We start from the raw sequence: 24,184 nt of genomic DNA on the forward strand, positions 1-24,184 counted from the left end.
CCTATTGGTCCTACTCCTCCAAAGCAAGATGGAGGATTTCCCAAGGAGTGAGGTCACTTCAGCTCTGGTCACCTTAGAGGTGGACCTGGCTGGAGGGGAAATGGAGGGGGGCGGTGACTCCTTGTTTTTCTCATTATCCTTCTGGACTTGCCGCCAAAAGTGGGGTCGGGCATCGCCACTAGCTAGAGTGACCTGGGGCACTGTAACACCAGGCTTGAGCCTTTGAGGCTCACCACCAGGTTTTACAGTTCCTGCATGGGGAGGTTTGAAGCACCTCCACCCAGGACAGGCTTTTTTTCTGACCGCAGAGTGCACAAAGGCACTCACCCCATGTGGTCAGAAACTCATCTGGAAGTGGCAGGCTGGCACAGACCTGTCAGCCTTGCACTAGCAGTTGGGCTAACATACAGGGGGCATCTCTAAGATGTCCTCTGTGTGCATCTTTCAATAAATCCCACACTGAAATCAGTAATCAGTGTGGGTTTATTGTGCTGAGAAGTTTGATACAAAACTTCCCAGTATTCAGTGTAGCCATTATGGTGCTGTGGAGTTCGTAATGATAGACTCCCAGACCATATACTCTGTATGATTACCCTGCACTTACAATGTCTAAGAATTGACTTAGACACTGTAGGGGCATAGTGCTCATGCAGCTATGCCCTCACCTTTGGTATACTGCACCCTGCATTAGGGCTGTAAGGCATGCTAGAGGGGTGACTTACCTATGCCACAGGCAGTGGTTTGTGGGCATGGCACTCTGATGGGAGTGCCATGTCGACTTTGTCTTTTCTCCCCACTAGCACAGACAAGCTACAAGGCAGTGTGTATGTCCTGGGTGAGGGGTCCCTGAGGGTGACATAATACATGCTGCAGCCCTTAGGAACCTTCCCTGGCCACAGGGCCCTTGGTACCTCTTATAAGGGACTTAACTGTGTGCCAGGGCTGTGCCAATTGTGGAAACAAAGGTACTGTTTTAGGGAAGAACACTGGTGCTGGGGCCTGGTTAGCAGGGTCCCAGCACACTTCCAATCAAAGCTGGCATCAACACTAGGCAAAACGTGTGTGTGTTCGTGTGTGGGGGTGGGGGTGACCATGCCAACAGTGGAATTTTCCTACACTGTCTGATTGCATATTAGAGGCGGTGAATGCTTTGAAGCTCACCGCATTGATATGCCACTTCCTTAGGCATCCTGTCGGGGAGGGAGCACCTCCTGCCCAGGCAGGCCTTTGTTTCTGACTCCTGTGAGTGATCACTCTTCCTGGCATGAGGTCAGATTCCTGCCTCGACAGTAGCAGCTGTAGGCTTCCAGACTGGGCACAGAAAAAGCTGGGGCAACCTCTAAGGGAGCCACCTGGGTGCATGTCACATTAAACCTAACTTTGGAATAAAGTCTGGTTTAATGAGACAAGTTGTTTGATATCAAACATGACATATTTCAGCAGGGCCATTGTGAAGCTGGCAACCTTAGGGTGCCCAGGTGCCAGTCCATGTTAGCCTATGGCCCGCTTATAATAGTCTTCAATGGGAAAGGCTACTATAGGCACATAATCTGCACTTATTCATCCACACCCTTAATATACTGCACCCTACCTCCCGGGCTAAGAAGGTCTACCTTAGGGGTGACTGGCATATATTAAAGGTAGTGCTTTGACCTTGCGACACACGGTGAGGGAAAAGTCGAACTGGAGCAGGCCTGCTGTCATCTGTTTATTTGTGTCACTCAGGGTGGCACAAACAGTGCTTCAGGACCTGATTACCTCTTTGACTCCCATGTCCTGGGTACCACTTACTAGGGACTCGTAAGATGGTTAAAGCTGTCACCATGTTTTAGGGAGAGGGCAGCAGATTCCAGTGCACTTTCAGTGTCATAACCATCAGCATTGGGGCAAAAGGTGTAGGGGGTGACAATACAAAAAAAGGCACTTTCCTACATGACCCCACAGAGCACCGCCAGATGAAAAGTGTATAGCAACTAACCTCCACCCTAGTAGTTCTCAGCATCTAAGTGGAAGAACCTGTAAAGGCCTTCTGCATTAGTATGGTGAGACCCAGGACTGTGTTCCACGGAAAAGCCATACCCTGTAGGGAGTTGGACCATCTCAACAATTTGGGGTTCTCTCATCAGCATCAACCACATGAGAGGCCTGTGATTGCTTTGAACTATGAAGTGAGTCACAAACAGGTAGGGCCTCAGCTTCTTTAGGGACCAAACCACAGCAAAGGTTTCCCTCTCAATGGCACTGTAATGCTGCTCTCTAGGGACAAGTTACCTGCTGATCTAGACAACTGGTTGATCCTGGCCCTCATTGTTTGTGGCAGCACTGACTCAACCCCATGTTCAGAAGCGTCTGTTTGAACAACAGACTATGTTCCATAGTCTGGTGCTTACAGGACTGGTGATGAGGCCATGGCTTCTTTCAGGGTGTCAAAGGCCTTTTGGCATCCTGTGGTCCATATGCCATTTTAAGGCTGCTTTTTAGAGGTACGCTCAGTGAGAGGTGCCACCATGTTACCATACCCTTTCACAATCCTCCTGTAATATCTAGTCAAGCGAAAGAAAGGCCTAGCTTGGGTCTGGCTCTTGGGCGCCTCACAATTTAGAATTGTCTGGATCTTTGCCTGGAGAGGTTGGCCTCCACCTACAAGGTGGCCCAAGTAGACAACGGAGGTCTACCCTATCTGGCACTTGCTGGTGTTGTTAGTTATGCCTGTCTGCTGCAGAGCCTATAAAACGTGTCTCAGGTGGACCAGGAAACCTTCCAGGTGGCACTAAATACACGAATATCATCCATTTATGCTGCACTAAATCTATCCAGACCTGAAAGGACTCTGTTCACCAACCTTTGAAAAGTGGCAGGTGCATTTTTCAGACCAAAGGGCATCACTTTAAACTGAAAGTGTCCCTCTGGTGTTGAAAATGCAGACCTCATCTTTGCTCCCTTGGTGAGTCCAATCTGCCAGTACCCTGATGTTAAATCAAAAGCACTTAAAGAATTCAGCTGCACCAATCAACTATTAGCTCATCAGCCCTGGGTATGGAGTGTGCATCAGATTCAATGACTGCATTTAAGCCCCTGTAATCCACACTTCATCTCTGATTTTCCACTTTTGAGTGAGGCTTGGGGACCAATACCACTGGGCTAGCCCAGGGACGGTCAGAGAGTTCAATCACCCCAAGCTCTAGCAACGTGCTTACTTCAGCTTTGGCACATGTTTTGACTTTTTCAGGCATTCTATATATTTCGTTCTTGACAGGGATGCTGTCATCTATGTACACATCATGGACACACCAGGTTGTCTCATCAGGGGTCAAGGAAAAGAGCTCAGCAAACCGGTTAAGGACTTCTCTGCAATCAGTCTAATTCTGTACAGGGAGAGTATCTGACAAGACAACCCACTCTACCTATCCATCTTGAGGGTTTGTTGACAGGTCAGAGAGGGATTCACTTTCCTCCTCCTGTCCATCAGTGACCATCAGCATGTTCATGCCAGCCCTGTCTTGGTGTAGCTTTAGGCGATTTACATGGAGAACTCTGTGAGGGCTCCTAGAGGTGCCTACATCTACCAGGTAGGTTACTTCTCCTTTCTTCTCCATAATGGAGTAGAGCCCAGTCCACTTGTCCTGAAGGGCCTTGTGAGCCACAGGCTCTAACACCCACACCAACTGAACTGGTTGGTAATCAACCAGTGTTGACTTCTGTTCATACCAAAGTTTTGCAAGCTCTTGGCTGGCTTCCAAATTCTTGTTTGCTTTCTTCATACACTCTGCCATGCGTGCGCGCAGGCCTAGTACATAGTCCACTATGTCTAGCTTGGGTTCTTTGAGAGGCGTCTCCCAACCTCCCTCACCAAACTCAGGGGATGCCTTAGAGCAGTGGTTCCCAAACTTTTTCGACCGGCGGCTCCCTTCACCTACATTGGCCATTGCCCGCGGCTCCCCATTATGTTACTTTTTTTTTCGGGTGGGCGATGTAAGCCCAGCCTCAGGAGTACTTCAAATTTTCTCCCTGCAAATAATTGGGATGTAGGCGATGAAGGTATTATCATATTGGTAACAAAATAAAAATACAAGTTGTTTACTTTTTTTTTTATTCAGTTAAGTCAGAAACAATACAATATCAAGAGCCAAAAATGTTTCCACGAATTAGCAACCTTTTTTGAACACATGTAAGATTAACCACACAACAAAGTTCTGTAGTAAATGTTTTTTAATTAACAAGAAAAACCAGGGAGTCTGAATGTGAACAAAATAGAAAGGCCTATGTTTGGAAAATCCTAGTGAGATGGATGTGCTTGTTTTTCTTTACAAAGCTCCTCAAATCTTGGTGTTATTTTTGAGATCGCAACACGCATTTCTTTTTCAAGGTGAATTTTTGCCCTATATTTTGACTTTATCACTGCAACTGCTGAGAAACCAGCTTCACAAAGGTAGGAAGTAGCAAACGGGATCAAAACACGCAGGGCAATCTTGCTAATCACTGGGTATTCATCTTGAGTTTGGCACCAAAACTCAAGCAGTGACAGAGACTGGAATTGTACTTTCAATGTTGAGTCACTTGAAATGTCAATAAGCTGTTCTGCTTCCTCGTTATTGAAATGCTGAGGTATCTCAGCATTGAAGGGATCTCTCACCCATTTTATTGGCTCCACTTCATCCTCTGGGAAATATTTCTGAAGGTGAAAATGCAGTTGTGACAAATACAGAACAAAAACTGTCCTCAGTTCCTCCTTTAATGCCATCTCATTGTCTTGCAGAAACTTGTCCAATGAAGGAAAACATTTATAGTCACCTTTGCTTACACTGCCTTTCCAAAGGATGATTTTTTTCTTAAACCCTGAAACTTTGTCTGAGAGCTGCAAGATGTTAGTATTATTACCTTGCAAGGACTTGTTCAGTGTGTTCAGTTTTTCAAAAAGATCCGAAAGAAAAGCCATTTGTATTAGAAAGTCTGCATCAATAAATTTGTCAGCAAAACAATGTTCATCATCGTGTAGATATGAGTATATTTCAGTCCTAAGCTCATACACCCTAAGCAGGGAGTTACCGAGAGACAGCCATCGAGAACTGCTGTAGAACAAGAGGCATGAGTGTTCGGCACCCATGTCTTCACACAGCTTAGCAAAAAATCTTGCTTTCATTGGTCTTGTTTTAATAAAATTTATCACTTTGGTGACTATTTTCAGAATATTATGCAGTTCTTCACTGAGGTTTCCTGCTGCTAGTACTTCTCTGTGTATTATACAGTGTGTCCAAATAGCATTAGGTGCTTTAGACCGTATGCGAGCTTGAAGTCCTTGGTAGCATCCAGCCATTGAACGACCCCCGTCTGTACAAACTCCAACACATCTCTCCCAGTCAATCTGATTCTGTACCATAAAATCATCCACAACCGCAAACAAATCTTGACCGGTAGTTCCACCTTTCATTTCCTTACAGAACAACAAATCCTCAACTATTTTCTTTTCATTAACAAACCTGACATAGCAAATAAGATGGGTGTCTTTTTGGTTGTCTGTTGCCGCGTCCAGTTGGAGTGCAAAGTCTTTGCCTTTTAAGTTACAGATGAGCTGATCGTTAATATCGTCAGCCATATCGTTTATCCTCCGGCTGATAGTATTATTAGAAAGAGGCACTTTGAGCAGCTGTTTACCAGCATCTTCGCCAAGCATGATGGTTACCATATCAACAGCAGCAGGCAAAATCAGCTCTTCTGCAATTGTGTGTGGTTTTTTACACTGTGCAACACTATAGGCCACTTTATAAGAAGACAAGAGGGCGTTACTGTTAACTTTGGCTTGTTTTGAGAAAGTGGTCTTTTGTAACTTGGCTTCTGTTAGTTTTCTTTGGAAAAATTCCCTTGGCTTTCCAACCACATTTGGGTGAAGACTTTCAAGATGACGCTTTAGTTTACTTGGAAGCATGGATTCTAAAGCCAAAACTTTTAAACAGATTACACATTGAGGACGCTCCTCATTATTAACCTGTACACATGTGAAACCATAATCTAGATACCTGTCATCATACTTTCTGTACTTGGTTTTTCGCTTCCCATCCTCTTTTTTCTCTGAAGAACCTGAGACTTCACTTTGCTCAGACGAACTTGAACTCAGTATTAAAAATCTCTTCATTGTGAATCATAAAGATGCCAATCAGTTCACACGTAGAAGAGAAGAGAAGAAAGGGAAAGACTGAGGAAGAGAAAAACGAAATAGTGTCACAATGGTAGAAAACAGAAAGCTGCAAGAGTGAGCTGAAGGGGAAGGAAGTGGTTTTAAAATCATTGAAGAGGCCTGAGATGGATTTAGTATTACACTGCCTCAGTATTCCGTTTTCCCACATTTAATTTCAGCAGCCCATGTTTAAGAGGAGGACCTTGGGCACTGGCACATTCTTATTTACAAATTGAGCACTGAGGTTCACACTCCCACTCTGCAGTTTCTTGAGAAAAGGGGTGGTTTCTGCAGGGTGCAATTCTTAACATCAAGATAGGACAGATCGGGGAAGGCATTAACAACTATGGTGCAAGGCAAAGTTGTTACCCAACAACAAACGCACAAAAACACAATACTAAAAATCACAGCATACTGCCCAATTACAAACTACAAACCATGTTTACCGCTCGATCAGCTCCACTACTTATCCACCAACACCACCACCAGAATTAACTTAAAATGTAAGTCTTAAATGAACGGCATTTAGTATTCTAAACTACGCTGCAGTATAAAAAGTGCAGCTATTTCTTCATGAAAAAATGTACATTTTGGAGTTTCAGAAATATAGTGAGGATCGAGCTTTTCTGCCATATATTGGATCTCTCTGGAAGCCTCTTAAGGCCACTGTGCTCATACAGCACACCCACATATTGAGGTGCACAATGTATCTCAAATGCAGTCCTTATTTCAGTCAGCTATACATATTGGTATATCTTTCCCCTTCAGCTCACTCAGCTCGGTAATAAAATAAGAGCTCTGTTTCCTTAGCCTCCCTATAACAGAAACTATTGAAAATTATAGATATCCATTTTCATTGTGAAATGTATTATCTTCAAAGTTTCCTTAGGAGCAGTCACCTTGTTTATATTCTGACCCGAGGCCAGGATTAGTGCTAATATGTGGTATTTGTACAGTGCCCGAGTTTAGAGAGATGGCCGGATTCTGAGAGTAGGCGTAGATCGTGACCTTGATATAATCATTGTAATTCTTCAAATATGTGTGTCTTTAGCTGTTTCCTAATTTGAAGGAGGGCTCTAGTGCCGATACAGGAATGTTGTTCCACATTCTGTTTGCATTGGTGGAGAAAGTCTGTTTCCTTTCCTTTTTTCCTTTTTTAATGAATTCTTAACCGATTCACTCATTAATTTATTAATTTTACTGTATATTAACCTGCTTTTAATGTTAGACAGGAGTCATCAAGAAATGAAACTCAATATACATCAGCGATTCACTCATTAATTTATTAATTTTACTGTATATTAACCTGCATTTAATGTTAGACAGGAGTCATCAAGAAATGAAACTCAATATACATGAACAATAATAACACAAAGTATTATATTTGTGGAAAAAAGATTGCCGGTGATAATAATTACCTGTCCTAACGAGCCGAAATTCAACAAGGAACGGCAAAGGCGCAACGCTGAGGATCGCAGGGGCAATAACACCCCAGTCCCAGTGCTCTCTTCTGAATTGCCGCGCCTGTAAATGCCGAAGGTTTGAAGAACGTAATCACGCTGGGACCGGGTGAAACCATATGCAAGGCGTTGGCAGGTGGGGCTCATGTAATCCCCCCAACATGAAATGCTGCTAATCATGCTTTACTCGGCCGGCTGGAAAAAAAAATGTATGCGCGCGTAAGGTAACGTCCGCGCGCATAAATCTTTTTTTGAAGTGCGGCATTTAATGTTGTCCAAAATGCGCGCGGCGCCCCCGGCAACTTGTAACGGCGCACCGGGGTGCCGCGGCGCAGTTTGGGAACCACTGCCTTAGAGGATGGCCAAACAGAAGTTCAAAGGGGCTAAAGCCAACCCCATTCTGAGGCACCTCTCTGTATGTAACTAAAAGGCAAGGTAACGGGACATCACATCTCATTCTCCAGGGAGATCCTTTATCATGCCCTTCTTGGTTTTGTTGAATCCTTCAACCAAGCCATTTTTATGAGGTTCTTAGGGGTGGCATACGTTTAACTCATACTATATTCATCCCACATAGCTTTTATATATGCAGACATGAAATCTGTCCCTCTACCGAGACAACCTCTTTAGGAAACCTTACCCTGGTGAAGATACCTAGGAGGGCCTTTGCCACTGCAGGAGCAGTGACAGTCCTGAGGGGAATTGCCTTTGGATACCTAGTATCATGTCCACTACCACTAGTATGAATCTGTTCCAAGGTGCAGTTTGAGGGTCAAATGGACCAATAATGTCGTTCTCTGCCCCCTCAAAGGGAGTCCCAACCACTGGAAGTGGAATTAAGGGAGACTTTGGTTTTCCCACTAGCTTGGCATGTGACACAGGAGTGACAAAACTTCTTCACCTTTTCAAACATCTGGGGTCAATAAAAATGGTTAACCAACCAGCCCCAGGTTTTGGTTTGTTCCAGATGTGTAGTGAGAGGATGTCATAGGCTAAGATCAGAATAAAGTCTGTATACTTGGGGGATCACCATTAGTTTGGCTGCCCCTGTTATGGGGTCCTTGACCTCAGTATACAGGAGTCCATCTTCTCAGTAGACCCTGTAGGTACCACTGACATATCCCTTTTCTTGCCTTGCAGCATGCTGCTTAAGGCCTTCAAGAGTAGAGCATGACTTTTGGCCTTGGCATAGGTCCACTCTGGAGGGTCCCCCTGCACTAAGAAGTTCTGCCAGGTCATGCCAGGCTCCTTCAGCTTCCTCCTCAGGTACCAGGGGCATCTCCCTGAGGATAACTCCCCCCTTGTCCTGTGACCTCTTTCAAGCTGCTTTTGCAGTCTTCTTGCATTTTCTCTTGTTCTGGGAGTCTTGGGTCATTATTTCAGCCTCCTACCTCCCTTGGCTTCATTGATGTGCTGCGTGTGTTCTGGTTGTGACACATACCCACTCAGGGAGACCCAGCATATTTGCATGAGCCTTCCTTTCCACTTCTGCCCAAGCAGACGTTTCCAGATCATTTCCCAAAAGACACTCCACTAGGATGTCAGGGGACACAACCACCTTCTTTGGGCCAGTGACCCCTCCCCACCCTAAGCTTACAAAGGCCATTGTATGGAGCTTAGTCTCGTTGTCAGTAATGGTCACCTGGTGACTGACACCGAGTATCTTTTTGGCCTAGGGAAACCAGTCTAGCTCCACCATAGTGACACTGGCACATGTATCACTCAAAGCCTCTACTTCAGATCCATTGATTATAGGCCTTTGGCTGTACTTCCCCACGCTTAGTGGTATGACTGCCAGGGCTTCAATAACCCCCCCACCCCCACCCAGGGAAACTGATGTAGCGTAATTGTAACCTTTCCAGAGCACACTTCCATCCACACTTTAATGCTAGCCAATCCCTTGGACTGTTCACCACTAGGGGACTTTTTGGGGCATGCTTAATCGCCTTGCATATGCCCAGACTGCTGACAGTCATAGCATACCCCAGCTGCCTTTGGATTCCAGTTCTTTCTGTGGTACCCCTTACTATTGGACCGGGAAGAGGCTCTGTGCTCACCCTCCTAAAAATAATTTTGTTGGCCTTTAGAGAACTTTCTTTATGCTTGTTGTTGCTCACCTCTTTCAGCTGATGGGAAGTTTGAGCATTCTTGTGGTGACTCTCGCCATGGGCCTTCTTGGACACCCTGGTTCTGACCCACTCCTCAGCTGTTGTCCACAGCTCTCTGGGAGAAGGCAACTTTAAATCCACCAGATGCTAGCACAATTTCTCTGTGGTACAATTAGTTAAAATATGCTCTTTAAGAAGTAAATTATATAGCCCATCCTAAGTGCCTACCTCATTGCCTTTTGTTCAACCCTCCAGTGCTTTGCCTGGGGAGTCTATAAAATCATGACCTTTCTGGGTGTCCCTAAACTTTACTCTGTAGCTCTCTGTGGTAATTCCAAATCCTTCTATTAAGGTCTCCTTCATATGCTGACACATACTCATTAAGGGTCAGAAGTCTATCTGTGCCCTTCACTGAGAATAACTCTCACAGTAGAGAACGGCAGTGTTGGTGACCTATTCTCATTTTGCAGCCCCCCTCGTCCCCAAAGGCTACAAACCATTTGTCGATATCATCATCACTAAACTTTGGGACATCCCCTTTGGGGATTTTAGGGCCAAATGTTCCTCCTTTTCCATAGAAACATTGCTGCCACCATTATCTTTGGGCTTTAAGGCCATCTTGACTATTCTTTTTTCAAGAGCTAGTCTCCTTTCCTCAAGTTCATGGTTTCTCTCCTCTAGCGAGAAGAGGTCAAGCTCTTCTTCAATGCTGCATACAACCTTACCAGTAGGGGGTTTGCTAGAGTGACTTCTGTCACTTCTCACTGGTGAAGGGGGTCTGGGAAAGGGTGTGGAGTTTTGGTCTTCACCTTCTTCCCCATCATTTTCAATTTGGTCTTGGACAGCTTCCTCAACGTCTTCAAGGTCATCTTCTGAGGAATGGCCTTCCCTCTCCAGAGGAGTCCTGCTGGAATCTTGCAAGTCAAATCTGAGGACCCACCCAAGAGAGACACCCTAAATAGCCCTGAAAGAGGGATTGGTCACCTAACCAGAAAGGTACCTATCAGGAGGGGGCTCTGACGTCACCTGCATGGCCTAGGCACTCAGATGCTCCCAGAGTTCCCTGCCAACCTTGGAAACAAGATGGCAGAACCCAAAGACCCTCTGGAGGAGCTCTGGGCACCAACCCTGGGTTGGTGATGGACAGGGGAATGGTCACATTCCTTTCCATTGTCCAGTTTCTAACCAGAGCAGGGACTGGGTGTCCCTGAACCGGTGTGGACTGGTTTATGTGTGGAGGGCACCAAATGTGCCCTTCAAAGCAAACCAGTGGCTTGGAGAGGCTACCCCTCCCAAGCCAGTCACATCTATTTCCAAAGGGAGAGGGTTTTAACCTCCTTCCCCCAAAGGAAATCCTTTGTTCTGCCTTCCTGGGCTTGATCAGATCAAGCAGCAGGAGGGCAGAGCCTGTCTGAGGGGTGGCAGCAGCTGGACTGCCCGTAAAACCCTGTAAGACTGGTGGTAGCAATGCTGGGGGTCCTCTAAGGAGCCCTAACGGTGCATGGAATTATACTTCCAATACTTGCAGCAGTATTGGGGTATGATTCCAGCATGTTTGATAGCAAACATGCCCAGGTTTGGAGTTATCATTATGTAGCTGGATATAGGTAGTGACCTATGTCCAGTGCACGCATAAAATGGCGTCCCCACACTCACAAAGTCCAGGAAAATGGATCTGCAGTTTGTGGAGGCATGTTTGCAAGTGCAGGGGTGCCCTCACACACAGGTACTTGCACCCTGCCCTCTGGCTGAGAGGGCCTACCATAGGGGCCTACCTTAGGGGTGACCTGGTGCAGTGACCTGTAGTGAAAACGGGTGCATGCCTTTGAATGGGCTCCCTATGGGTGGCAGAATAACTGCTGCAGCCCATAGGGATCCCCTGGAACCCAAGTGCCCTGGGTACCTAGGTACCATATACTAGGGGCTTACATGGGGACACCAGTATGACAATTGTGGGAAGAAAAAGGTACAATTTAGAGGAGAGAGCAAAACTACTGGGGAATTGATTAGCAGGATCCCAGTACACAGTCAAACACACTGACAACAGGTAGAAAATGGGGGTAGCCATGCCAAGAAAGAGAGTACTTTCCTACACAACCCTCCCTCCCCCCAAATGAAGGACAAGAAGGCTAACCTTGCCCAGCTGAGTCTTCATTGTCTAAGTGGAAATATCTGGAGAGTCCATCTGCATTGGAGTGGTTACTCTCAGGTCTATGTTCCACTATATAGTCCATTCCCTGTAGGGATATGGACCACCTCAACAATTTGGGGTTGTCCCCCTTCATCTGTTTGAGCCATAGAAGGGGCGTGTGGTTTGTTTGAACAATGAAGTGAGTGCCAAACAGATATTGCCTCAGTTTCTTCAAGGCCCAGACCACAGCAAAGGTCTCCCTTTCTATAGGTGACCAACGCCTCTCTCTAGGAATCAACCTTCTGCTTATAAAAGCAACTGGTTATTCCTGGCCCTCAGTGTTGAGCTGAGAAAGAACTGCCCCAACCCCTACCTCAGAAACATCAGTTTGGACAATTAATTTCTTGGAGTAGTCCGGGCTTTTTAACACTGGTGCTTTGTACATGGCCTGTTTAAGGTTCTCAAAAGCTTTTTGACAGCTAGCTGTCCATAAAATCTTTTTAGGCATCCTTTTAGATGTGAGGTCATTAAGAGGGGCTATAATTCTTGATGACCCTCCTATAGTACCCAGTGAGGCCTAGGAAGGCTCTCACCTGGGTTTGGGTAGTAGGGGGAGTCCAGTCTAAAATAGTCTGTACCTTCCCCTGTAATGGTTGAATCTGGCCTCCACCTACCAGGTGGCCCAGATATACAACCTTCCCCTGCCCTATCTGGCACTAAGAGGCCTTGATTATGAGGCTTGCTTTTTGCAGAGCCTCCAAAACATTCCAGTGGTGGACCAGGTGGTTATCCCAGGTGGAACTAAAGACAGCTATGTCATTGGGATAGGCTGCACTATAGGCTTCCAAACCTTGGAAGACTGTATTCACGAGCCTCTGAAAAGTGGCAGGTACATTCTTCAAACCAAACGGCATAACAGTAAATTGATAATGCCCTCCAATGGTTGAGAATACAGTTTTTGGTTTTGCATCCTCTAACAATTTGATCTGCCAGTATCCTGCAGTCAAGTCAAAGGTGCTTAGATACTTGGCAGATGCCAGTGTATCTATGAGCTCATCTGCCCTAGAAATCGGGTGAGCAGCAGTCTTTGTCACTGTGTTGAGCCCTCTGTAATCAACACAGAATATCACCTCCCTTTTCCCATTTTGGGAGTGAGGTTTTGGTACCAGCACCACTGGGCTAGCCCAGGGGTTGTCAGAGTACTCAATCACTCATAGGTCTAGCATCTTTTGTACTTCTGCTTTGATGCAGTCCCTTACATGATCAGGTTGCCTGTAAATTTTACTTCTAACAGGCAAACAGTCCCCCGTGTCAATGGTGTGTTCACACCATGTTGTCTGACCAGGTGTCAGAGAAAACAATTCAGAGAACTGGCCTAGGAGGTTCCTGCAGTCCTCTTTCTGAGACTCAGAAAGGTAGTCTGCTAGGATAACTCCATCCACTGAGCCATCAGCTGCAGTGGTGGAGAAGAGATCAGGGAGAGGGTTGCTCTTTTCTTCCAGTCCCTCATCAGTTGCCATGAACAGGGTCATGTCAGCCCTGTCGTATTAGGGCTTAGGGCAGTTCACATGAAGCACCCTCAGGGGGCTTCTAGGAGTGCCAAGGTCCACCCACTAGGTGACCTCACCCTTCTTCTCCACTGTAGTATGGGGACCACTCCACTTGTCTTAGAGTGCCCTGGGAGCCACAGGCTCCAGGACTCACACTTTCTGCCCTAGCTGGTACACAGTTAGGTGCCACTGCTTCTGCAGTTCTTGGCTGTCCCGAAGGTTTTTGATGGCCTTTTTCATATACTCAGCCATCCTAGATCCGAGGCCAAGTACATAATCTACAATGTCGTGTTTAGGGGGCTTGAGAGGTTGCTCCCAGCCGTCCCGTACAAGTGCAAGTGGACCACTAACAGGGTGTCCAAACAGAAGTTCAAAGGGTCTATAGCCCACCCCCTTCTGGGGAACCTCCCTGTAGGCAAACAGGAGGCATGGCAGTAGGACATCCCATCTCCTCCTTTAGTTTTTTTGAGTCCCATAATCATATCTTTGAGAGTTTTATTAAATCTCTCAACCAAACCATTGGTTTGGGGGTGGTAAGGAGTGGTGAACTTGTAGGTTAAACTACACTCCTTCTACATGGCCTTAAGGTATGCAGACATTACGTTTGTACCCCTGTCTGATACCACCTCTTTTGGGAAGCCCACAGTGGAGAAGATTCCCAGGAGGGCCGTTGCCACTGCAGGGGCTGTGGTAGTCCTTAGAGGTATAGCCTCTGGATACCTGGTGGCATGGTCCACCACCACCAGTACAAATCTGTTTCCAGAGGCAGTGGGTGGGTCGAGGAAGCCAACAATATCCACCCCAACCCTCTCAAAGGGAACCATTGTCAGTGGAATTAAGGGGGCCTTAAGGGTGCCACCTGTCTTGCCACTGGCTTGGCGGCTTGGCAGGTGACACAGGACCGATAAAACTCCTTTGTATCTTCAGACATATGGGGCCAGTGAAAGTGTGGGACAATTCTGTCCCAAGTCTTGCTTTGCCCCCGGTGACCTGATAGGGGTATGTCATGTGCAAGTGTCAACAAAAATTCTCTATACTGCAGAGGTACTACCAACCTCCTGGTAGCACCAGGTTTGGGTTCCCTTAGCTCTGGGTATAAGAGGTTGTTTTCCCAATACACCTTGTGGGTGGCACTGGTATCCTCCGCTTCCTGAAGTTCAGCTTGCTGTCTTAACCCTTCCAGTGTGGGACAGGTTTGCTGTGCCCTACTTAAGTCCATTCTGGCAGCCCCCCTGCACCTTCAAGTTCAGCTGTGTCAGCTTTCAACTCTTCAGGTGTAGGTTCTACCGGGGAGCGGATTCCTCCTCCTCAAAGGGGGAATCCTCAATGGAGGGTGGGGTAGGGGGCATCTTTTTGCCCTTTCTACACTTGGCTTTGGGAGCCTCTTGGGCAGTTGTTTCAGGCTCCAAGATTCCTTTTTACTTTTTGGCCTGAGCCCTGGTCAAAGCAAAAACATGCCTTGGGATGGCCAGCATTGCTGCATGGGCCTCCAACTCCACTTCAGCCCAAGCTGAAGTCTCCAAGTCATTCCCCAAGAGACACTCTAGGGGTAAGTCTGTGGACACTACAACCTTCTTTGGGCCAGTTACCCCACACCTCCCAGCTGAAATCAACAACTGCCATGAGGTGGCACACAGTGTTGTTGTGGGCGCCAGTCACTTGGTACTGATGACCAAGTAGGTTTAGCTCAGGGGACACCTGTCCCATAGTGACACTGGCACCTGGGTCCCTGTAGGCCTCTGCCTGAACACCATTTATCAAGGGCAGCTGCCTGTACTTATCCATGTTAAGGGGACAGGCAGCAAGGGTGTCAAAATCAGTGCCCCCATCTGAGACTAAAACAGCCTCAGCAGTTTCCCTAACTAAGCCAGCCCCCGCCACACTTCCTGAAGTGAGCCCAGCTACACCCTTAGAATGGCTATTGCTGCCTGACCCACCACTACTGCTATTACAGTGGGCGCTAGCGGTAGAGGCGGGTGTTGTAGTGGTAGGTGGCTTGGTGCTTTTCTTAGGGCAAGAGCTGTCTCCTGGCCTATGGCCCTTGCTCCTACAGGCACAGCAGCAAGGCTTTTTGCTATGGTAAGAGGATTTGGACCCACCCCCAGAGGAATTTTGTGGGCCTGATGAAGACTCTTTAGTTTTTTTTTTGTCCCTACCCTTGTCCTGAGACTTACCGGCTTCCTTTTTCTTATCTTTGTCACCCCCTATATGAGATTTTCTGCTCACCCTTGTTCTGACTCATTTGTCTGCCTTCTTTACCAATACTTGGGAAGAGGTCAGATCTGAGTCTACCAAGTACTGGTGCAACAAATCAGACACACAATTATTCAGTATATGCTCCCTCAGAATAAGATTGTATAAGCCCTCATAGTCACTGACTGCTACCATGTAACCAACGAAATGGGGTCTTTGGTTGGCAGTCAGGTTACCCCCTGTCCAAACAAGGACCCTCATTCTAGTCAGGGTAAAAGACAAATCACACTCAGTTAACCCTGCTCACCCCCTTGGCAGCTTGGCACGAGCAGACAGGCTTAACTTCAGAAGCAATGTGTAAAGTATTTGTACCAACACACACAATAATACAGTAAACCAATACAAAATGACACAACGTAGGTTTAGAAAAAGAGGTAATATTTATCTAAACAAAACAAGACCAAAATGATTAAAATGACTAAAATCCAACATACACAAGTCAAGATATACATTTTCAAAAGAATAAGAGTCTTAATACTTAGAAAACAGTGAGAATGCTGTTGTTACACAAAGTACCCGGTTAGCATAAACAATAAAGCCGCACGGGCGAGTGTGCATCGGAAAAGTCAGCGATGCATCGATTCCTTACTCGCAAGTGAGGATGGGCGTTATTTCCTTCTCCGGTCGGGTCGGCGATGCGTTAAAGAGACGGGGCACCTCGGGTCCGTGCAGAGTCGGGTTGACTTGGAAGCTCGGGGACGATGTGTGGAAAATCCGGTCAAAACAGTGTTAGAAAACCACGCTTCTTGGGGTTTGCGTTGTTATCAGCCTGTGTAAGTGGGTGTTGCGTGTCGTTTCTCTAGCCGTGTTGCATCGATCATTCAGCTGCGATGCAGGTGGAGCATCGATTTCAGCCACGAAGCCTGTGGCGTGTCGTTTATCAGCCACGTCGTGGAAGGTGCTTTGTAAATTTCCCAGCACAAAGTTCAATGCGTAGATTTTCAGTTCTAGGCTGCCAGCTTCACCTCTCAAGGGCCCAGGGACTGGGTAGGGCACCACTTGGCAGGGCAGGATTCACAGCAGAGAGTCCAGGTGCTGGCAGGGGAAGTCTATGATGGTTCTATGACTTCAACAATAGGAGGCAAGCTCAATTCAAGCCCTTGGAGATTCTTCCTAAGCAGGAATGCACAACAAAGTCCAGTCTTTGTCCCCTTTCACAGGCAGAAGCAGCAACTGCAGGATAGCCCAATAGAGCAGGGCAGCACTTCTCCTCAGCTCTTCAGCTCTTCTCCTTGGCAGAGGTTCCTCTTGAATCCAGAAGTGCTATAATTTTCAGGAGTTTTGGGTCTACTACTTATACCCCTTTCTGCCTTTGAAGCAGGCAAACTTCAAAGCAAAGTCTCTCTTGTTTGTAAGGTCCTGCCTTGACCAGGCCAGGCCCTAGACACACACCGGGGGTTGGAGACTACATTGTGTGAGGGCAGGCACAGCCCTTTCAGGTGTGAGTGACCACTTCTCCCCTCCCTCCTAGAACAGATGGCTCATCAGGATATGCAGGCTACACCCCAGCTCCCTTTGTGCACTGTCTAGAGGAGAGGTGCAAACAGCCCAACTGTCAAACTGACCCAGACAGGGAATTCACAAACAGGTAGTCACAGAATGGTTTAAGCAAGAAAATGCCTAATTTCTAAAAGTGGCATTTTCGAACACACAATCTAAAAACAACCTTTACTAAAAGATGTATTTTTAAATTGTTAGTTCAGAGACCATAAACTCCATATTTCTATCTGCTCCCAACGGGAATCTGCACTTTAATAATATTTAAAGGTGGGCCCCATGTTAACCTATGCGAGAGATATGCCTTGCACAGTGAAAACCGAATTTGGCAGTATTTCACTGTCAGGACATACAAAATACATTAGTATATGTCCTACCTTAAACATACACTGCACCCTGCCCATGGGGCTACCTAGGGCCTACTGTAGGGGTGTCTTACATGTAAATAAAATGGAAGGTTTCGGCCTGGTAAGTGGGTACACTTGCCAAGTCAAATTGGCAGTTTAAAACTTCACACACAGACACTGCATTGGCAGGTCTGAGCCATGTTTACAGGGCTACTCGTGGGTGGCACAACCAGTTCTGCAGGCCCACTAGCAGCATTTGATTTACAGGCCCTGGGCACCTCTAGTGCACTGTACTAGGGACTTAATAGTAAATCAAAAATGCCAACCATGGTAAGCCAATTACACATATATTTTACATAGGAGCACTTGCACTTGAGCATTGGATAGCAGTGGTAAAGTGCCCAGAGTATCAAACACAGCAAAAACAGAGTCCAACACACATCAACAACCTGGGCAGCAGAGGCAAAAATTAAAGGAAGACCACGCCAAGGATGCCAAGTCTAACAGCTACCATGTAACTAGCCCTCCAAGGCCTTCACAGAGCATTCCACAACATCAACCCAATCCTGGGAGGACTCTTTCCTGGTCTCCCTGAACTTAATTCTGTATTGTTCAGTGGTAAGACCAAACCCATCCAAAAGAGCAGACTTTAAAATTGTGTAATTGTCAGCATCCTCCTCCCTGACAGTAAGAAGCCTATCCCTACCCTTGTCAGAGAAGGACAGCCAAAGGATAGCAACCCACTGTTTCTCGGGACCCTCTGAACTTTGCAGGGCCTTTCCAGAGCAGAGAACCACTTATAGGGGGGAACAAGTTTACTAAGGTTTCTAGAATCAAAAGAATCCTCCCTGATTCTAGGTTGCCTGAAACCAAAGCTGCTGCCACCATGGGGTGCTAACCCCAATCCCTGCCTCTCTCTACTGCCACGGCCTCCCTATCTAGGGCTAGCTGTTGCTGTTTCAGCCTCCGCTTGGCCTCCTCTAGCCCCGGTTTCCTGAGCTCCCTGTCTAGAGAATCTTCTGCTGGAGTTGAGCAGTCTGTCCCCTCAGATACTGAGGTAACTTGAGAGTGGCAGGGTGAGGATCTGTCCCTAGTCTTACTAACCCTCTGGGTACAAAGGGGGGGGGGCTACTAACATGGCCACCGTTGGCACTACCTGTAGTGCTCTCAGCTACACTTGGGGGTTTACTAGAGACCCTGTGATCCTCGGAGGGACCCTCCTGACCCTCCTCAATGTCCAGATCCTCTCTTTCTAAGACAAGGGGGGGTCAGAGTCTACATCCTCCTCCCTTTCCTCCTGGCTACCAGCTTGATCCTGGTCATCCTGGAGGAGAAGTCCTAGGAGCAGAATCTTATTAAGGTTCCTCCCTGTCTTAAGTTTCCTACTCTTACACACTTCCCTCAGTTCCTGAAAGGTAAGCTCCTCATAGTGAGAACCCGTGGGCTAAGATGTGCTAGGTACTGAAGATATGTTAGAGTGGTGTAGGGTGTGCCTAAGCCCCCTAACTTCTAGTCTCTCTTAGAGAAGTTTGGAGCAAGGGCTATGCCTAGACCCTTGTCTTACCCAAACCCTAGAGACTATGGTGGTCATTACAACCCTGGCGGTGTTAAAGCAGCGGTAAGATTGCCAACAGGCCGGCGGAAAAAACAATTGAATCACGACCGTGGCGTAAACCACCAACAAAGACAGCCACTTTAACACTTCGACCGCCACGGCGGTACAAACAAATATTGCGGCGGTCACCGCCAACAGACAGGCGGGAGACAATGGACCGCCCACACTATCACAACCTACCAATCCGCCACCTTTTCCGGGGCGGATTCACTGCAAACAAAAAGACGGCAGAAACTGGACTTCGAAAGGAAAACGCTCACCTCTACACACCCCATGAGGAACAAGGGTGCCATGCAACCAGAGCTTCACATTTTTCCAGCCTTTATCTTCTTGCTCATCTACCAGTAGCACGAACGCCGGTGGCGAAGACCACGGTGAGTACTGCACCTACGACACAGGGGAGGGGGGAGGGAAAAAACAGGAACACACACACGCAACACCCCCACGCTCACCCACGACAACACACACACTAATACAGCATGATACATTACAGTTACACCCACCAACCCCCTCCCCCCGGAAGAATGCAAAGACAAAAGAAAATGAGTGTAACCATTGTTATCTATTGAAATCCAGTACGCAAAAATATATATACACTATAAACAAATATATACACCAAGAATAGAAGTCCAGGTATTGCACCATTTAAGTCCGTGGAACACTGGGCCCACAGTGCATGGGCGAGGCCCACACAAGGTACCCGAACATGACGGAGAGAACACTGCAGGGGCATCAGATAGAAATGAAACAGGCACCTCAGGGGGAAGGGAAAGGGGGCACCTCAGCCGGTTGAGTGCACAACGCCAAATCCACAAGGGGGCTACATGCCCACTGTTCAATCCTGGGGAGTGCAAAGCCACAGTTTCACAAGTCCCTACAGTGGGTGGTTTGCCCACTGTACAATCATGGGGAGTGCAAAGCCACAGTCTCACAAGTCTCTACAGTGGGTGGTTTGCCTACTGTTCAATCCTGGGGAGTGCAAAGCCACAGTCTCTCAAGTGAATAACAGTCTCCACTGGTTCTGGAGGGGGCTTTGTGCCCAGAGTGCTTCATCCTGCCAAGGACTGTGTGAGTGGATGTGATACTCCACTGGTTCTGGAGGGGGCTTTGTGCCCAGAGTGCTTCATCCTGCCAAGGACAGAGGTAGTGGATGTCAATCTCCACTGGTTCTGGAGGGGGCTTTGTGCCCAGAGTGCTTCATCCTGTCAAGGACTGTGTGAGTGGATGTCAATCTCCACTGGTTCTGGAGGGGGCTTTGTGCCCAGAGTGCTTCATCCTGCTTGTGGCGGACTCAGTAGCGTCAGTGCTCTTGGCGCTCATGGGCCAGCGGTGCTTGTGGCGGCGGTGTCCTTGTCAGCGGTGCTTGTGGCGCCGGTGTCCTTGGCAGTGGTGCTGGTGGCGGCGGTGTCCTTGGCAGCGGTACTTGTGGCGGCGGTGTCCTTGACAGTGGTGCTTGTTGCGGTGGTGTCCTTGGCAGCGGTGCTTGTTGCGGCAGTGCCCGGTTCAGCGGTGCTGGTGGCGGCGGTGTCCTTGGCAGCGGTGTTGGTGGCGGCGGTGTCCTGTTCAGCGGTGCTGGTGGCGGCGGTGTCCTTGCAAGCGACTCAGCTGCTGGCGGTCCTATCTGGGCCAGCGGGGCTGGTGCTGGCGGTCCTGTCTGGGCCTGCGGGGCTGGTGCTGACGGTCCTGTCTGGGCCTGCGGGGCTGCTGCTGGCGGTCGCCTCCTGGCCAGCGGGGCTGGTGCTGGCGGTCCTGTCTGGGCCAGCGAGGCTGCTGCTGGCGGTCACCTCCTGGCCAGCGGGGCTGGTGCTGTCGGTCCTATCTGGGCCTGCGGGGCTGCTGCTGGCCGGATCCTGGGCAGCTGGGCTGATGTCGGTCTTCTCCGCCGTGCTGTTCTTCCCAGACTTGCCGGGTTTCTTGTGCCCCTTCCCCACCTTGGAAGGTGTCGCTGCTGACTCCACACTCCCACCTGTAACCCTGGGAGCGGCTTTGCTGGCTGTTGTCTTCCCCCTCTCCCGCCGGGCACTGGCCAAGTTTTGATGCTTGACAGGTGGGGGACTGTCCGTGCTGTGGCTCCTTGCCACACTGGCTGCCCTGCTGCCTGGTGCACTCCAGAATCCGGTGACTACTGGCACCACTGGTCCCCCCGCTGTTGTGGCTGAGGTGCTAGGTTGGGACCTGGAGAGTCGGGCCCTAGGAGACTAACGGGGTGGGGGAGGTGAGGGAAAGAGGTCAAGGGTGGCCAGGAAAAGTTTCTTAGGGACACTGGGATAGGTAGCTGGAGGGGGTTTGGGAGTAGAGGAAGAGGTTGTGGTTGTAGGAGGTGTCCGTTTGGTGACTTTGGGTGAAGGTACATGGGCTGGAGGCTGTCGTGAGGTGGATGGCTGTTGGGTGGGTGTGTGGCTGCGTATGTGTACCTTGGGAGGTGGCGTCACAGACACACTGGGAGAGGACACAGGGGATGTGTGAATGGTAGTGGGGGTGGTGACTGCACGTGAGCGGGGTGTGGTGGTGGGTGTGCTGGTGATGGAAGTAGTGCCTGTAGATGTAGTGCATGCAGGTGTGAGTGGAGACGGGACTGGGAGAGAGGAGGGAGACGAGGAGGAGGTGGACACAGTGGAGACAGTGGAGACAGTGGATGTTGCTATGTCTGCATGTGTGTGATGGTTGCGTGAGTGCCTGAGCTTCCTTTGTGTGTTGATGTGTGTGCATGCTGGTCTGATGGTGTGCGTGGGATTGGCTAAGGAACAGGGGATTGGGTCTGGGTGGAGGAAGCTAGAGGGGGGAGGCTAGAGACAGGGACAATGGCTGCCATCAGTGCTGAGGCCAGAGTCTGAAAAGCTTGCTGAAGGGCTGCCTGACCAGAATGAATGCTCTCCAGGAATGCATTGGTTTGTTGCAACTGCCTCTCTACAACCTGGATGGCATTCAAAATGGTAGACTGCTCAACAGTGAGGGACCTGAGGAGGTCAATGGCCTCCTCACTGAGGACAGCTGGGGTGACTGGGGCAGGGCCTGAGGTGCCTGGGGCGAAGGAGATGCCCACCCTCCTGGGTGAGCGGGCACGGGTCAAAGGCTGAGGGGCTGCTGGGAGGGCGGTGCTGGAGGGGGGTGGCGGCTGTACCTGTAGATGCAGGGGGCACAGATGGGGCCGCCACCACAAGGGAGCTCCTATCAGAGGATGAGTCTGTGTCGCTGGTTTCAGCTCCTGTCCCCGCCGTGGAGCTCCCCTTGCCCTCAGTCCCACTGGTGGCTTCAGACTCCGTTGTCTAGCCCTCCAGGGCCATGTGGGATGCAGCTCCCTCCTGCTCCGGTGCCACTGCTCCTCCGCCTGATGATGCTAATGCACATATGTACAGGGAGACCACAAAAAGGGGGGGAAAACAGAAGAAAGGCATGTTCAGTGCATGCATTACCGCTACCGTTGGCGGACACGACAGACACAGAAGCCCCCTGCAGTACACCGTACACTTGGGGTCCACTATACAATCCCTGGGACATGGCCTACAAGGCTATGGCCGATATCTGCACACATGGATGTCACAGGAGCCTGACTAGGTGTAGTTGGCACTGTACCCAGGTGGGGTGGGGTGCCACAGGGTCTGCCTGAAAAAGGGGACTTAACTAGCACACTCGCCCTGGCCTAGGGAAACACACAGCCCACCTCCCCCATCCAGACACCTCCACTGCGTGCTGAATCAGCAGAATGAGTGTGTACTCACCCCCTTGTTGGTGCTGTGATGCCCTCAAGCGCCCATCCAACTCCGGGTACGCCACCGCCAGGATCCTGAACATCAGGGGGGTCATGGTGCGATGGGCACCCCTCCCATGTTGGGGGACCATCCCCAGCTGGGCCTCCGCCGTCTTCTTGCTCCAGCGGCAAATGTCCTCCCATCTCTTACGGCAGTGGGTGCTCCATCTGTGATAGACCCCCAGGGTATGGACGTCCTTGGCGATGGCACGCCAAATATCCTTCTTCTGGTGGGCGCTGACCTACATGAATTGTACAGGGGAAAAAGAGAAGTTATTACCAACTGCACCGTCACAGTCATTGGCCCACATCCCTATCCTTGCCATGTGGCACATGCACTCTCTGTCGCTTCATGCACGCATCATTCCCCCCAGCCCCCAATCCACACCACTCCACACAGGCATTGCCCATACAACTTGCACCCTATGTACTCACCTGTTTGTCTGGAGGACCGTAGAGTAGCGTGTACTGGGGGAGGACCCCATCCACGGGTTTCTCCAACTCCTCCGTGCTGAAGGCAGGGGCCCTTTGCCCAGACGCACAAGCCATTGTCTCTTCCAGACTGAGGTCACAGCAGCACTTGCAGTGTAGGTCCTCTCCTGTCGAAGATCAGGTATCGAGTGATTGAACAGATAGAAAATGGCAGTCACGTCCGTGGCGGTGCGTACCGTCATCGCCGGCGTACATCGTCATTGGCTACTAGGACCCATTGGGTCCAATGTTAACCAGTGCAGAATTGCGCTGCGGTCTTCGACCGCCTACCGCGACGATGTACAACGCCAGCGCACTTACCTCACATCCCATTGTCCCACTTTATAGGTCAGGCAGCTGCCATTTCAGGGGGCCACACAGCTTTATTTTAACTGCGTCACACATACCTAGGCCTTGCCTCAACACTCATACAGGAAAAATTCAGGTTATGAATGGTTTTCTGAGTAAGCTGTGCTTACGTACCTCTGAGTTAGTTGACTCTGTGTTCGCTGTTGTCCTTCATAGGCACCGTCTGCTGGGACATGTGAGGAGATGGCAGCATCCTCCAGTGTACAGACCGCTGGTGGACCTGTCGACAATGGAGGAAAGACATGTGATCATCACTTACAGGCTTGATCGTGCCACAATCCTGGAACTGTGTGCCCAGTTGGAGCCAGACCTGATGTCAGCTATCCGCCATCCCACAGGAATCCCCCCTCAAGTGCAGGTGCTGTCAGTACTCCATTTCCTTGCAAGTGGGTCTTTTCAAACTACAGTGGCCATAGCATCAGGGATGTCCCAGCCTATGTTTTCCAACGTGTTGTCCAAAGTG

The 24,184-nt window shown here is 49.0% G+C and overlaps 1 protein-coding gene across 1 annotated transcript; it reads right to left on the reverse strand.

Annotated features, from left to right (window-relative positions):
* Window positions 1-4,652: 4,652 nt before the first annotated feature.
* Window positions 4,653-6,130, reverse strand: LOC138301604 (zinc finger BED domain-containing protein 5-like). The gene is made up of 2 exons (XM_069242121.1): window positions 4,879-6,130; window positions 4,653-4,672 (listed from the first exon to the last, which is right to left on the reverse strand). The coding sequence occupies exons 1-2, from the start codon at window positions 6,128-6,130 to the stop codon at window positions 4,653-4,655; spliced, it is 1,272 nt and encodes a 423-aa protein (XP_069098222.1).
* Between the last annotated feature and the right edge of the window lie 18,054 nt (window positions 6,131-24,184).

This window comes from Pleurodeles waltl, chromosome 6, assembly GCF_031143425.1.
Source record: "Pleurodeles waltl isolate 20211129_DDA chromosome 6, aPleWal1.hap1.20221129, whole genome shotgun sequence".
Classification (NCBI taxonomy): Eukaryota; Metazoa; Chordata; class Amphibia; order Caudata; family Salamandridae; genus Pleurodeles; species Pleurodeles waltl.